This window comes from Ciona robusta, chromosome 4 (assembly GCF_009617815.1).
Source record: "Ciona robusta chromosome 4, ASM961781v2".
Taxonomy (NCBI): domain Eukaryota; kingdom Metazoa; phylum Chordata; class Ascidiacea; order Phlebobranchia; family Cionidae; genus Ciona; species Ciona robusta.
Genome location: NC_143238.1, coordinates 3,235,534 through 3,247,968, shown reverse-complemented (window position 1 = coordinate 3,247,968; position 12,435 = coordinate 3,235,534). Strand labels below are relative to the sequence as shown.

At 33.2% G+C, this 12,435-nt stretch overlaps 2 protein-coding genes across 3 annotated transcripts; both read right to left on the bottom strand.

The window, feature by feature from the left end:
* Positions 1 to 87: 87 nt before the first annotated feature.
* Positions 88 to 10,672, bottom strand: LOC149736674 (uncharacterized). 2 transcript variants are annotated; one of them, XM_089877264.1, is made up of 30 exons: positions 10,465 to 10,672; positions 9,936 to 10,027; positions 9,619 to 9,693; positions 9,322 to 9,451; positions 8,993 to 9,109; positions 8,799 to 8,923; positions 8,301 to 8,449; positions 8,023 to 8,066; positions 7,540 to 7,676; positions 7,161 to 7,263; positions 6,568 to 6,694; positions 5,999 to 6,078; positions 5,535 to 5,620; positions 5,435 to 5,475; positions 4,910 to 5,012; positions 4,638 to 4,713; positions 4,311 to 4,424; positions 4,156 to 4,239; positions 4,024 to 4,097; positions 3,561 to 3,632; positions 3,167 to 3,221; positions 2,700 to 2,836; positions 2,566 to 2,630; positions 2,136 to 2,222; positions 2,000 to 2,078; positions 1,508 to 1,645; positions 1,055 to 1,162; positions 903 to 1,000; positions 623 to 716; positions 88 to 566 (listed from the first exon to the last, which is right to left on the bottom strand). In XM_089877264.1, exons 1-30 carry the CDS (start codon positions 10,670 to 10,672, stop codon positions 459 to 461), a joined length of 3,006 nt encoding a protein of 1,001 aa, XP_089733390.1. In that variant the 3' UTR covers positions 88 to 458. The 2 variants fall into 2 exon arrangements, with proteins under 2 accessions (XP_089733390.1, XP_089733389.1); XM_089877263.1 differs by having other exon boundaries at positions 88 to 225.
* Positions 10,673 to 10,704: 32 nt separating this feature from the next.
* LOC149736673 (lambda-crystallin-like) lies at positions 10,705 to 12,334 on the bottom strand. The gene has a single exon (XM_089877337.1). It carries the CDS (start codon positions 12,110 to 12,112, stop codon positions 11,153 to 11,155), a length of 960 nt encoding a protein of 319 aa, XP_089733463.1. The 5' UTR covers positions 12,113 to 12,334; the 3' UTR covers positions 10,705 to 11,152.
* Between the last annotated feature and the right edge of the window lie 101 nt (positions 12,335 to 12,435).

The window sequence follows — 12,435 nt, the reverse complement described above, 5'->3', positions numbered from 1 at the left end:
CGTTGCAAATGCTAATATATGTTTTAAATTGCTCTGTTTTATATGCAACTAGGGCTTTGTATGAAGGATTACAGCTGACAAGCTAGATTATAAACTTTAAAATTTATTATTTTCTACAAAAAAGCGTTTTAGTTTGAAAATTGAATATATTGTGCAAGCTGCTTTGCCATTTTGACACAACTGATTCCAAAATACGAGGTCATCTTGTTGTAAATGCGGAATGCCCTGAACAAAAATGGACAACAAAGCGTTAAAATAGAAAGAATTATTGTAAAAGTTTCGCAAATATACACATCTGAACAAACAGTACACTGAAACATTTTCTCTTTGCAAAATAAAACAAACATATGCAGATAATAGGAGCAGTGGTTCTTGTTGGCCATAAAACAGGACACCCAATTTATAGTGTAGGTAATACATGATTTTGTGTATAGCAGGTTGCCACCATCTTTCTAACATCAAGTTGCACTTTTAGGGCAATTACTTATCATCAAGCATGCCGCTCTGCCTCCTGGGCAAAGTTGGGACCAGAAATGGGGATCAGCTTGTGGTAAACAAACAACAACCTAAATACACATGCAATTAAGCCAAAGCTTTTATTTAGAAAACTACAAGTACATACTTTTTCTGGTAGGAATGTTAACAAAGTAGATTCATCTGTCTCTGCCCCACCTTTTGAATACAAACTTCGAACAGCAGAACTGGTTAAATTGCACCTATCACCAAAATCAAGTTAAATTTATCCTAAAGAAACACAACTTCAGAATGAATATAACTGACGTTATTCTCGTTTGGCTGGAAAATGAGTCTTTAAACACGGTGTTCTGTTTCATACACCTCGTGCCAGCTTACGAGTTACCAAGTATGTTACTTTGTAAGTAATTACTTATAATTCAACCTACTTGATATAAAAGTAGGCAACAGCCCTTCCTCCACTTAATCTGTTCCGAACCAAACCCAACAGTTTAGGTTTTTCTAAATCAGATAGTGGGATGTTCACCTAAAATTAAAAATTATTATTAACCGAGATCATACATCTAACTCATGTTCTTACCTCATCCCGAACTTCTTTTTGTATTGATTCAAAAATTTCTTTAAGGACATTAACATCGAAAAGAGAGTCGATAGGTATGGGGCCTTCAACGTTTTCCTTGTAAGCTTCCTAAGTAAATAATGTGTAGCATTAAAAACAGTAAAATTTCAGTTGTAATTTTTTCTATAGAAATATAAAAAAATGGCATACAATGGTATCTTTTATAAAAGGAATTCAAAAAAGCCTCATTGTGCATTGGTAACTGTCGTTTTATCGTTATCTCAGTTGTTTGTTTATGTGTATTACCTTTGACGTTTTTTTTTATCTTTATGTGGCCTATCACCCACAGTCGATATAACACTGATGTTCTGTTTTACACACCTTATTCCCACTTATTAGTGACCACCTATGTCACTTTATTGGTAACAAATTTTTTTAACTTTTTCTAATCCAGTCAAAGTTGTAAAAACTTACACTTGGTTCAGGGTGGCCACCAGGAACATCCATCTGCCCCGCCCCCTCAGCCAACCAATGGTTGCGCTGCTGAAAGATCACCTGATCATCTGATGTGGCAACTATTGCAGCAACTCCGAGGGGCTCAGAAAGATACGCCTGTTTTTATAATGTTATTTGTTGGTTTGAATCTCTATTTACACAGTTTTAACCATAGAGTATAATTTATTATTTCTATATTGGAACCACAATCCATCTCTGTAGTGCAGGTATTTTTATTTTTTGTGTTCGTGAATTTATGCTGTTCAACATTTTGGTAGCAAATCTGCATATTGAAGACCAAAATCTGTCTATAAGCCTTATAAGGTAGATCTAAATGTGCAATTTGAAAATCCAGGGTAATTTGCTAAAAACATTTCTTCGAAAGTGTAAAAAAGCGAGAATATAGCAGTTGCAGCTCCTTTTTGCCTGAAATCTTATTATACCGCAACATTTAAAATCCACAATCCTTACCTGTGAGTTGCAATGGTCAGCAGTTCCTTTTTCTTGCAAATACTTAACCTCAGGTGCCCAGTTAGTCTCCATGTAATCTCTAAACAAGCAAATACACACTATTTTTTTACAACTTATCACAAAAGCCCATACTAACCTATAACAAGTAATTCCAAGGTTAAAATTAAGCTTTCCGTTTTTCTCTTCGACTGAATGAACTCGGAATTTCTGACCGTTGAACAACCTTAACATATATCAGTTAATACACACACTGTATGTTCATAGTCAAACCAAATATATACCAGTATATAACTATATATAGTACCAAAATGATTGTAATTAGGATAAGGATAAATGTTTTGTAACTAAAGGAAACTGCAATCACTGTTTTGCTAAATTTAGCTACTCTGAATTTAATAATAAAAACATATATAGCACATATGATAATTTTCCCCAAACATGAATTTAATTTCTGGTAATTTTCACCATACATAAATTTTAAATTTATTATAAATATTGAAACAGAACAGGTTTATACTGAAAATAACACAAAAAATGCATAAAAAATATTGAACAATACACCTCACCTAGGATTCTTCTCTTTTCTCAACTTCCATCTTTGTTCTATTGTTTTTTCAAACTCCGGAATCTCCTGAAACAACACAAGTTATAAAAACCCCAGAACCTTCCTCGAAAATTACCGAGGTTCAAACCTACCCACTTTTCTATTGAATGCAGCTGACAAAGTTACTGAACAATCCGTTTCATCCAACCCCCCATCTTTGCTTGCAATATACAAGGGGTCTAGATCTTCTTCATCAAACACAGAATCAGAATTTCCATCCATTTGCATTATACCTGTAGTGGTTGAGTAAAACATTTATTTTTAAATATAAATACCAACTTTTTGTAGCCGTATATTAGTTTATATTACTTTTAATGAAATAAATTGAGGTTAAACACTGCTGTATTAATGTTTTTTTAAGCTTGTTCACAGCCAAATGCTCTGTTTAATTAACCTTTTACTATATAGAAAATGGCTAAACAGTGCTGTTTAAATGTATAAAGAACCCAAACCATTTGTGAGTAAATATTTATCTAAATTAAAGGAATCTTATATAACTTCACCAGATAACATTAAACTTAATCGTCAGAATCATCATCATATATATATAATTACATACATACCTATCTCAGCTATTATATCTGGAGATTTTTTCGGTTGAGTGTCTTCACCTAAAACCTAAAATGCAAGTAGAACAGGAATGAATCCTCTAAATTATAAGTCATACAAAAAAACAAACAAAAAATCAATTACCCAAAATTTTTTTTACATACTAACTCTTAAGCAGGCATGAGGTGTATGAAACAAGACCTCATGTTATAACGACTGTCATTTCCCTGCTACACGTTAATAAATATATGCGACTCATTTAAACAAAAAAATAAATTGTAACTTTAAAGCAGGCACGAGGTGTATGAAACTAGACCTCATGTTACTTATAACAACTATCATTTCCCTGCTACCCATTAATAATATATGTAATTTAAATAAATAAATATTAAACATTAAAATGTAAACCTTTATCCAAGTCCCACTGACGCTGACTGACTTTCCAGCTACAGCACTTGATGGAAGTCTTGACACAACAACCTAAATAAAACCAAATATATAACTTTATAAATACCAAAACTTTGCTATATTATGTAATGTGTAGCTGTATAAAAAACAAATACAAAACTTTATACATACAAAACTTTGTTTAATTTTTTATTACATACTTGTATAAATACACAAATACATAAATATATCTGTACAAACTTAATTTATAACTTTATACATACTTTGCTTAAATACAAATCTTTTACTTATAATAAACCAAATACTTAACTCTATACATAGCATAAACTTATACTTGTACATATTATCTGATGAAGACAAAATGAATGGTAAGTCAAAATGGCGGTTAGCTAAATTTTGCCGGAGGGCTTATTTACAAAACAAGTCTAATATTTCTTTATTACATATGCTACTAAATTCATACCTCTGGCACTTTATCCTTAGTTGACATATGCCCAATGATCATGCTGCTTGTAGTATGTCCCCATACAACTTCAACTGAAATAATCAATGATGTTTAGAATACATTGGTTGTGGTTAGTAGTTAACATATTACTTGCGCTCTCTAATCCATCATTCACTTCATGTAAAGCTAAAATTCCAGCCTGTTTTTCACAGTCAGAATTAAGAAATGGCGTTTCTGTAAATAATAAAATATTATGTTATAAAGTTTATTTTATATTATATTTCTTGTGGAAGTGACAAACTTACGTAGAACGTCGTTTAGTAGTGTGTTTTGCACAGCAGTGTATGGTTGGTCATCAGTCATTAAATTATCAGCACATTTCTTTGCAGCCATCGCATACACCAACTGTTCCCCACAACCTAAAAGCAAACACTTATGACAGGGTTTCCCAAACTGGTGGTCATGACCATAAGAAACTACAGAAGTTGCCGAAAGTATACCAATTTTACACAAAGTACTGCATAATACTATTAACCTTGAAGGGTTGCGAAAAAAGCAAACAAGTTTAGGTAGCATAACTTTTGATGAAATGTTTAATGAAAAATTACGAAACTTAAGACAATATAATTGACCTGTGGTACACACAGCAACAGAAGGTTTTGCGATATTTCCATTTTCAGCCCAGCAGCCACACCCATAGGTAGCAGCCTATGAAAACAGTGTAAATTCTAATGAAAAAAAAACAGTATAAAGTGTGATGAATAAATCAAAAATATGCTTTCTACTTTTATAATGATGAATAAAAATATGGATTATATAAGATTAACACAATGAAATATAACTTGCTGGACATTTTGTAATGCCAAAAAACTCCAAAATTTTTATCAATAATAAACATAACTACCTGTCCAACTCTGCCCGAAAGCTTCATTAATAAACCACCACTTGAGGCAGCAGAGGCAACTTTACCATGAATATCGAGGGCAACAGCACCAACAGTGTCCAACCTTAAAAAATTCATGCATTGCTTATATTATTACCAGTTATTTTTTTTATTTTACAGATTGTTGGAACAATAAACTATTAATTTAAACTCCTATAAAGATGATTTGCATGGATTGTCGACGGTAATAAATTGCTTGAACAACTGATTTATGATTAGATCTTTAAAACAACTTGACAACTCCCACCAGCGAAGGTTATACTACTACCAATATTTAACATTGCTATATAAAGCAGGAGGTCATTTATTGCCTTGCATATAGTGGTGCAGCCATGGAGGGTTCCGGAAATCGTGATACACCTACTTTTTTAAGAATAATATTATTTATTTGGTAAAGTAAACCCTTCCCTTATAATTTTGTCAAGATTGAAATTATTTTTTTTGGCTGCACCACTGCCTACATGCATTTGTATAAATTCTACAAACCTTGAAGCCGCATCAAAAACCTCATGTTCTTCCCTGTTATCCTGCACATACACAAGAATGATTTATAAGAAATATAAACACATAGCTATACAGTACATACCTGTTGTTTATTCCTTGTTTTTGACCCACGCAGAATATGCTCCAGTAATCGGCGCTGATATTTTTGCCAAGTTTTGTAAGCTGACTCTGTGAAGAATATTATTACAAGACACATACATAGGATAATTAAACTTAGACAAAAAATAGAAAAGTTTACATTTAGACAAAAAGTAGAAAGTTTGGTAATAGGAAGTTTAAATGATTACGCAATAGTTCAGAAAAGCGATTTCTAAACTGGGGTCCGTGGACCAACTGGTGTTCATACACCAATTTTAGAGGGTTTGCAATGTACAACAACTTCTTGTATTTGTCAGGTTTTGCATTTTTCCTATAGCATTCTTTAACTTTTATAGGGCCATGTGATATCAAAATAATTTCAAAGGGTCCACCAATCAAAAATATTAGGAAATGTTTGGGAACCCCTGTTTACATCCATGTCAATATTTAACAAGGTATCGTACAAACCTGATATTAAGTTTTTCTCATCACACATTTCAACACCATGAGCACGAGCCCATTTTTCTGCCCCTTGCCCTGACAGTGAACTGAAAACAATAAGTCAAAAAGGATATGATTGTTATAAAAGTATGGCTGACAAATTAAACAACCCATTAGTGACCACTGGGCTGGAGCAATATCCGTTACAGTCTTGCCCAAGGACACATAGGTCTACTATATTTCTAAAAATGATGACCAAAAAAATATTAGTTTAATTTTACCTAACAATTTCTAAATTTAGTGCAACACTAATTAGGTCTTTAATGATATTAATGCAATCATTCAATCCTTAATAATAGTTAAACATATAGTAGGGTGGGAAAAGAAAGGACACCTTTAGCACATAAAATCCAAATTTGCAAAAAGTGATTTAACCATTTAACAACGGTCTATATGGGAGTCGTGAGGATACTTTGTTTACCACCAATTATGACAAGAATATAGAATAAGAAGATGTCCAATCCCCCCCTACCCTACTACATTTTAGATAATATATTTAATAAAATACATATGAATATGTGAAAGATTCCTCTAACCAGGGTGGGATTCTTCCTAAGGACAAACGTGATCCTTTAGCTTGTTGGTTAGCAAGTTCATAAGCGGCCATTACTGGGTTCTTTATCTCACCAACACAAGAAACAGCACCGTAAGTTACACTGCCAGCTGAATGGTAATTGTAAATTATTAACTTTTAGCATTTACGCTGATTTTGCAAATAGAGTTTCAGGGACATAAATGAAGAATTTGACACACTTTAAAACAGATGCAAAATCTGGCACACATTTTAAATGTATCAACTGAACTAGATTTAAACGCTTGTTTTGTAAAAACAGATCACCCAATAATTCAGTAAATTTAAACCGAAACGTGTGAAATAAAGATAATTGTGTCATACATATGGGCTGTTATGTTTGTATATTGTATTGATACTGAAACAAATCAATTTTAACAGGTAGTTCAGACAACACATTAAAGCAGTATGTTTTTTTATTAATTATAACTGAACAGCCTATAATTTACAACCTAAAAATACAGGTTACGCATTATTTTTAATGTTATAAAACCAAAAACGACTTTACAAAAGCTTTGGTACTATGGTTTTGGTACTAAAAATAAAGAAAATTCAAACCATTAGATGTTAGCATAGAAGCATCCATAACACTAGCATCACATTCTACACGACCATCCTCTGTTAAGTTTGACCCAAAACCAGCATTTGTGAGTTGACTGTCCTATTCCAATGGGATTAAAATTTAAAAATCTGAAACAGCACTCATGGAGATTTTAGATAGTAAACCCTATAGAAAAACTAAATGGGAAAATTTTGCTAAAAATACAAACAAAATGTTACTAAATGGCCAAAATAGTTTTGCTTATTAAACCAGATGTTACCAGTTTAAAGTGGTCAAATCTGCTTTCTAAACTACCCAATCAATCATGCTGACAGTACAATAATTTATTTATCGAATAAATGCTTACAATGGAAATTTAAATTAAGAAACACATACTTCTAACAACTTAACAGCAAGTGCAACAGCTGCCCCCGCTGTTATTCCATCTTTCAACTTTTCATTGACTTTTGTGCATGTTCGTTCGCAAAGTTGTTTATATAATGGCCACCTTTCTCTTGAGTGAAAACCAGCACCTTAAAAAAAATATCATTTCAGTAAAAAAACACACACAAAAACACACAAGTTGTAAATACAAGTAGAGCCAAATTATAGGGCATTTTAGTAATGTGCAATTCATTTCTATAACTTCCTGGTTTTACACTTGTTAAACTACAAAAACAATCTTAAGCTTTACAATAATGTGTGCACAATCTGAGAATGCAATGTATCAGTTGTTAGTTGTTACCTATTATATATATGGCCACAGGCATAAACTTCTATACGAATAATAATGGTATAGCCTATATCTTTCAACAATTGATAAACATTATTTAATAAATACATGAAATACAATAAAAAACATAGATTAAACATGCTCACCTAAATGAATGGCTATCATACCCACTCCGGTCGCACTATGTGTCCTGTAATGCAAAACTGTATTAAAACAAACAAAGTCCCGATTTAAAAAATCTAATAATATTATTTTATTTGTCTTTTCGATTACTGTAGCAAAGATTTTGAAATATTTTAAACCAAAAGACAGAATACAGCGACAAAACAACAATTGTTAAAACACGCTTAAAATCATATTTACGTTTAGTTTGAAGAAAATAAGCGTGGGCTACACCTGGCATATTTCCTTATAGTCATATTACCTTTTAACGGGACTGCTGTTACAGATTTCTGAAATATCGTGAACAACTGGGTTGTCAAGTGACTTGGTTTCCTTTCTAGCAAGCGGATTTACATAACCTGGTAGTTGTTTTACTCTCCCAACAGATGAACCAATGTGTCTTTGTAATAACTACAACAGCAGAAATATTACAAGTTATTTTAAGTTAAAAGTTTGGGATTTTTCTCTTTCCATTTATTTGAACTTAGCTATAGGATTGATACATACATTGTGGTACAAAATGGGACTTGAGATTTAGGTCATAGTTGGTCCATTACCCCAACACCCAGGGTGCTACAACTTATTTAGTGACCACTACAAAGCAAAGGAGACTCTATGTTTATCAGTATCGAGCATCAGACCTTGTATTTTTGGCTATAATGCAAGGGATAACCACTGAGCCATGGCAGTGGAAAATAATAATTTTATGTTATATACATATATATATATATTTATATATTTTTATTTGTAGAAAATTTACCTTTTTAGGAGGAAAATATCTTTTGTTTTCTGGGGTTGGTTTTTCACTGTCTTCGCTACCAGCAAACAGAGTGTTGAGGACATAGTCGGATATTACAAGTGACATTTCATTGGCATCATGAAAACCTGGGCATAATGGATAAAATATTTATATTAAAGACAATCTTATCACAGCCTACAAAGTTTAGTACAAACCAGAATTTGCCAAAACTTTTATTTTCGCCAAAACTCTTGAGTCAATTCTTACGGATGACGGTTGCGTTATATGATCTTTGTGAGCGGCAGATAATGAAAATCGACAGAAATGAATAACTGTTGAAATCAAAGTATATTTATTGTATCTCAGTCTATATAAAAAAATGATATATATATATATATATATATATATACATCTCAAAAACATCCCCAAAAACACATTACACAAAACACAAAAGCCATAAAAAAAAACAAACAGTTTCAAATAATTGAGACTAAATAAGAGTAAGACAGCAATTAACAATCATTAGAAAACATAATTGGTATACTTTTTGTTTCCACCTCTTTTCCTCTTGTTAGATCTACCATTAACTGAGACTTCACTGCAGCAATGCTGTCTTTACAATTCTTTAACTTGAAATCCAATGTGTGTTCTGGGTAAGCTCTTACAGTGCGCACCTATTAAATTTTTTTATCAAAACTAGGCTTTTTTTGACAAATCTATGCATTTTTTGATTCAGAATTACCCTGAAGTTCAGTGTTTTCTTTAAAGTTGATGAGTTAAAATCGATTTTAGAGAATAAATCAGATAATAAAATGCTTTTGTGTAGTATGAATGTATGTACCTGTATAGTAGCAGTACACACTCCCGAAGATCCCTTTTTTCGCTTTCTTGTCTTTTTTTTCTGGGGGTTCACAACCTTAATGGAATGGAACATTAATCAAACAGATGTACTTTGTATGAGAGTATGTACACAGGCATTAAATTTTTTAAATGCAAAGAATGCAGGGATGGTTAGACGTGCATTCCTTTAGAACATGAACCACCATTATTTATGATTCTGTATATAAGGTTGATTGCAATAATGAGTAAACAAAAATGGTCACTTTACTTTAAGACATTAGTTTAATATGTTAGGATCCAGGAATAAGTTTTTCTTACATTGCAATTCCAAGTTTGGTTTCCAATAATTTGAAAAAGAAATCCAGTGAAAGAAATCGGGACAAGTCCACACTCATGCTGCAATCTTAGAGCTAAAAAGCAAGAAAAGTCAAAGTTACAAACATATATGTTGATGTAATTTGTAACAGAATGAACTGATTTTAATAAAGTAGCGTTTGAAATGGTTGTCTGCCTAAGATACCATTATTATGTAATTTCACTTTTTTTTTCATTTTGACAAAACTATTTTGACGTTTTTATGTATGCTTAACAACTTATACAAGCTATGATAGACCACTGGGTTGAAGGAATTTTTTGCAAATGCAACTTTTTTATAGTGGTGATATTGATTGGGAAAACGTATTAGGGACCACTAGGTTAAACCAATTGTTGTTGGGTAGTCATACACACAAGGTCATATATGCCCATAATGGAGGCACTATTAACCTTCAAGATGCTATTTGATTGATTAACCTTCAGATGCTATTTGATTGATTTAAATGAAAAAAATAAAAATTTAATCGAATACTTCGACATGTTGGTTCATCCTTTTTGAGTCTTTTTGATGTTCCACGTTGATGGAAAGATTCTCGTATGAAATATGTGTCCGTGGCAAGCATGAAATCAGCAATAAACTCATCCACGTGTGTAACACAATACCCTGTACAGTAATCGCTGAATTCTTCGTATCCTTTCAGGCGTTGAGACAAAAACTCTGTATCAGTTACCGGCTCCATTACTCATTCAGCTTGAGCTAGAGAATAGCTACCTGATGAAATGAAATTACAATGGGAACTTTTCAATGGAATCAGCTACAGCACAAAAAAAAATTGTATACAAGTATAAATGGTGATTTTATGTAGTAGTCTACTTCTTTATGCAATTATCAACCACAAATGTTTTAGCTATAATTGTTTTTCAAACTTAGATTAATAACAACTGTGTTCAAACCCCTAATTTAGCTAGTACGAACTATATATCGTAGTACACTGCAAGTTAAAAAATTCGATTATCAAAGCAAAAGTTAGGTGCATAGTATCTATAATTTAATATACATATATAGATGCTTTATCAATTAGCATGAACTATTTTAATATTTTATCTTGAATTGTGATAAAGGGGTATAGCAAATGAAAATACATAATGTCATAATTTATTGCACCAGAATTAATCAGGTAGGTGATTTACTGTAACAGTCAATTTTTTTTCACAAATCTTTAATCCTTCTTCAGTTTAGACAACGCTATAAGTTGTTTGTCTCTCCATTCTCGACGTTTGCCCAACTCAGTTGGATTTGGAGGAATTCTCTTGTTCATTGTTTCTGCAATAGATGCAAGACCTTCTCCATCATATGTGGGTACAGGACCAAAGCTATTGGATACCCTGATGATCGAAGATCTGTATCTTTCCATGTAGCTCTCCGTGCCTTCAGCATTTAAATGAATCGTTTCAAATGGCCCAATGAATGCGTAACGCATCCCTAACCCATGGGTGAAGATTTTATCCACATCTTCTGGGGACATTATCCCATCTGTCACTAACCTCCATGCTTCATTGATGATCGCGTACTGCATCCTGTTGAGTCCGAAACCATCCACTTCTCGTTTTAAGGTCACTGGGCATTGTCCGATTTCTTCCATTATAAGTTTCGTTTTTCCCAAAACAGCTGGGTTTGTTTCGTGATGTGGGACCAGCTCAGTCACAGGGCAGTGGTAAGGTGGGTTGCATGGGTGGGCAATAATGCATTGAGACACACGTGGTAAGCCAGTGAATATGTTGGATGGAAGAATACATGAAGTTGAACTGCAGAGCACAGTGGAGTCCGTTGTACACGCTGCATCCATTTGAGAGAAAACCTTTTTCTTTAGATCGACGTTTTCAGGCACACATTCTTGAACGTGAACAGCGTCTTTCACAGCTTCTGGCAAGTCGTTTGTAACCTTGATTAGGCTGAACTGCTCGTTTGCTGTTAGCTTTCCACGAAGCAAAGACTGCTCTTCAAGTTTCATCAGTTGGTTTTTGATATCAACTAATGCGTTATCCAGCTGCGATTGCACTACGTCAAAAAGCACCACATTGTAGCCAGCGCCTGCAAACAACATGCTCCAACTGCGACCAATCAATCCGCTGCCAATAATTCCGACTTTTGACTTGCCTTGAACTACGTTACTAGCCATGGTTTGGTTTATAATAGCCTATATTACGCTCAAAATCAAGAAAAATCCAGTTCCGAAACGCAGAGAAAGTGTAATTGCAGCCACACGGGGGTTTCCCTAAAAATTACCGTTCCAAATGAATCTGTTTGCCAAATCGGCAGAAAAACTAAAAACCTTCGGGGACTTCTTAGGGTTTAAAAAATATAACTTTGTGAGTATTCACATAAAGCTTTACATGGCCTTAGTATTTTATTTTAATAAATCCACATACCGAGCAATTACTTTTAGTAGCAGGAATTATTATTTGTTCACCTATCTGCACTTCTCGCCTACCAATAGGCTAT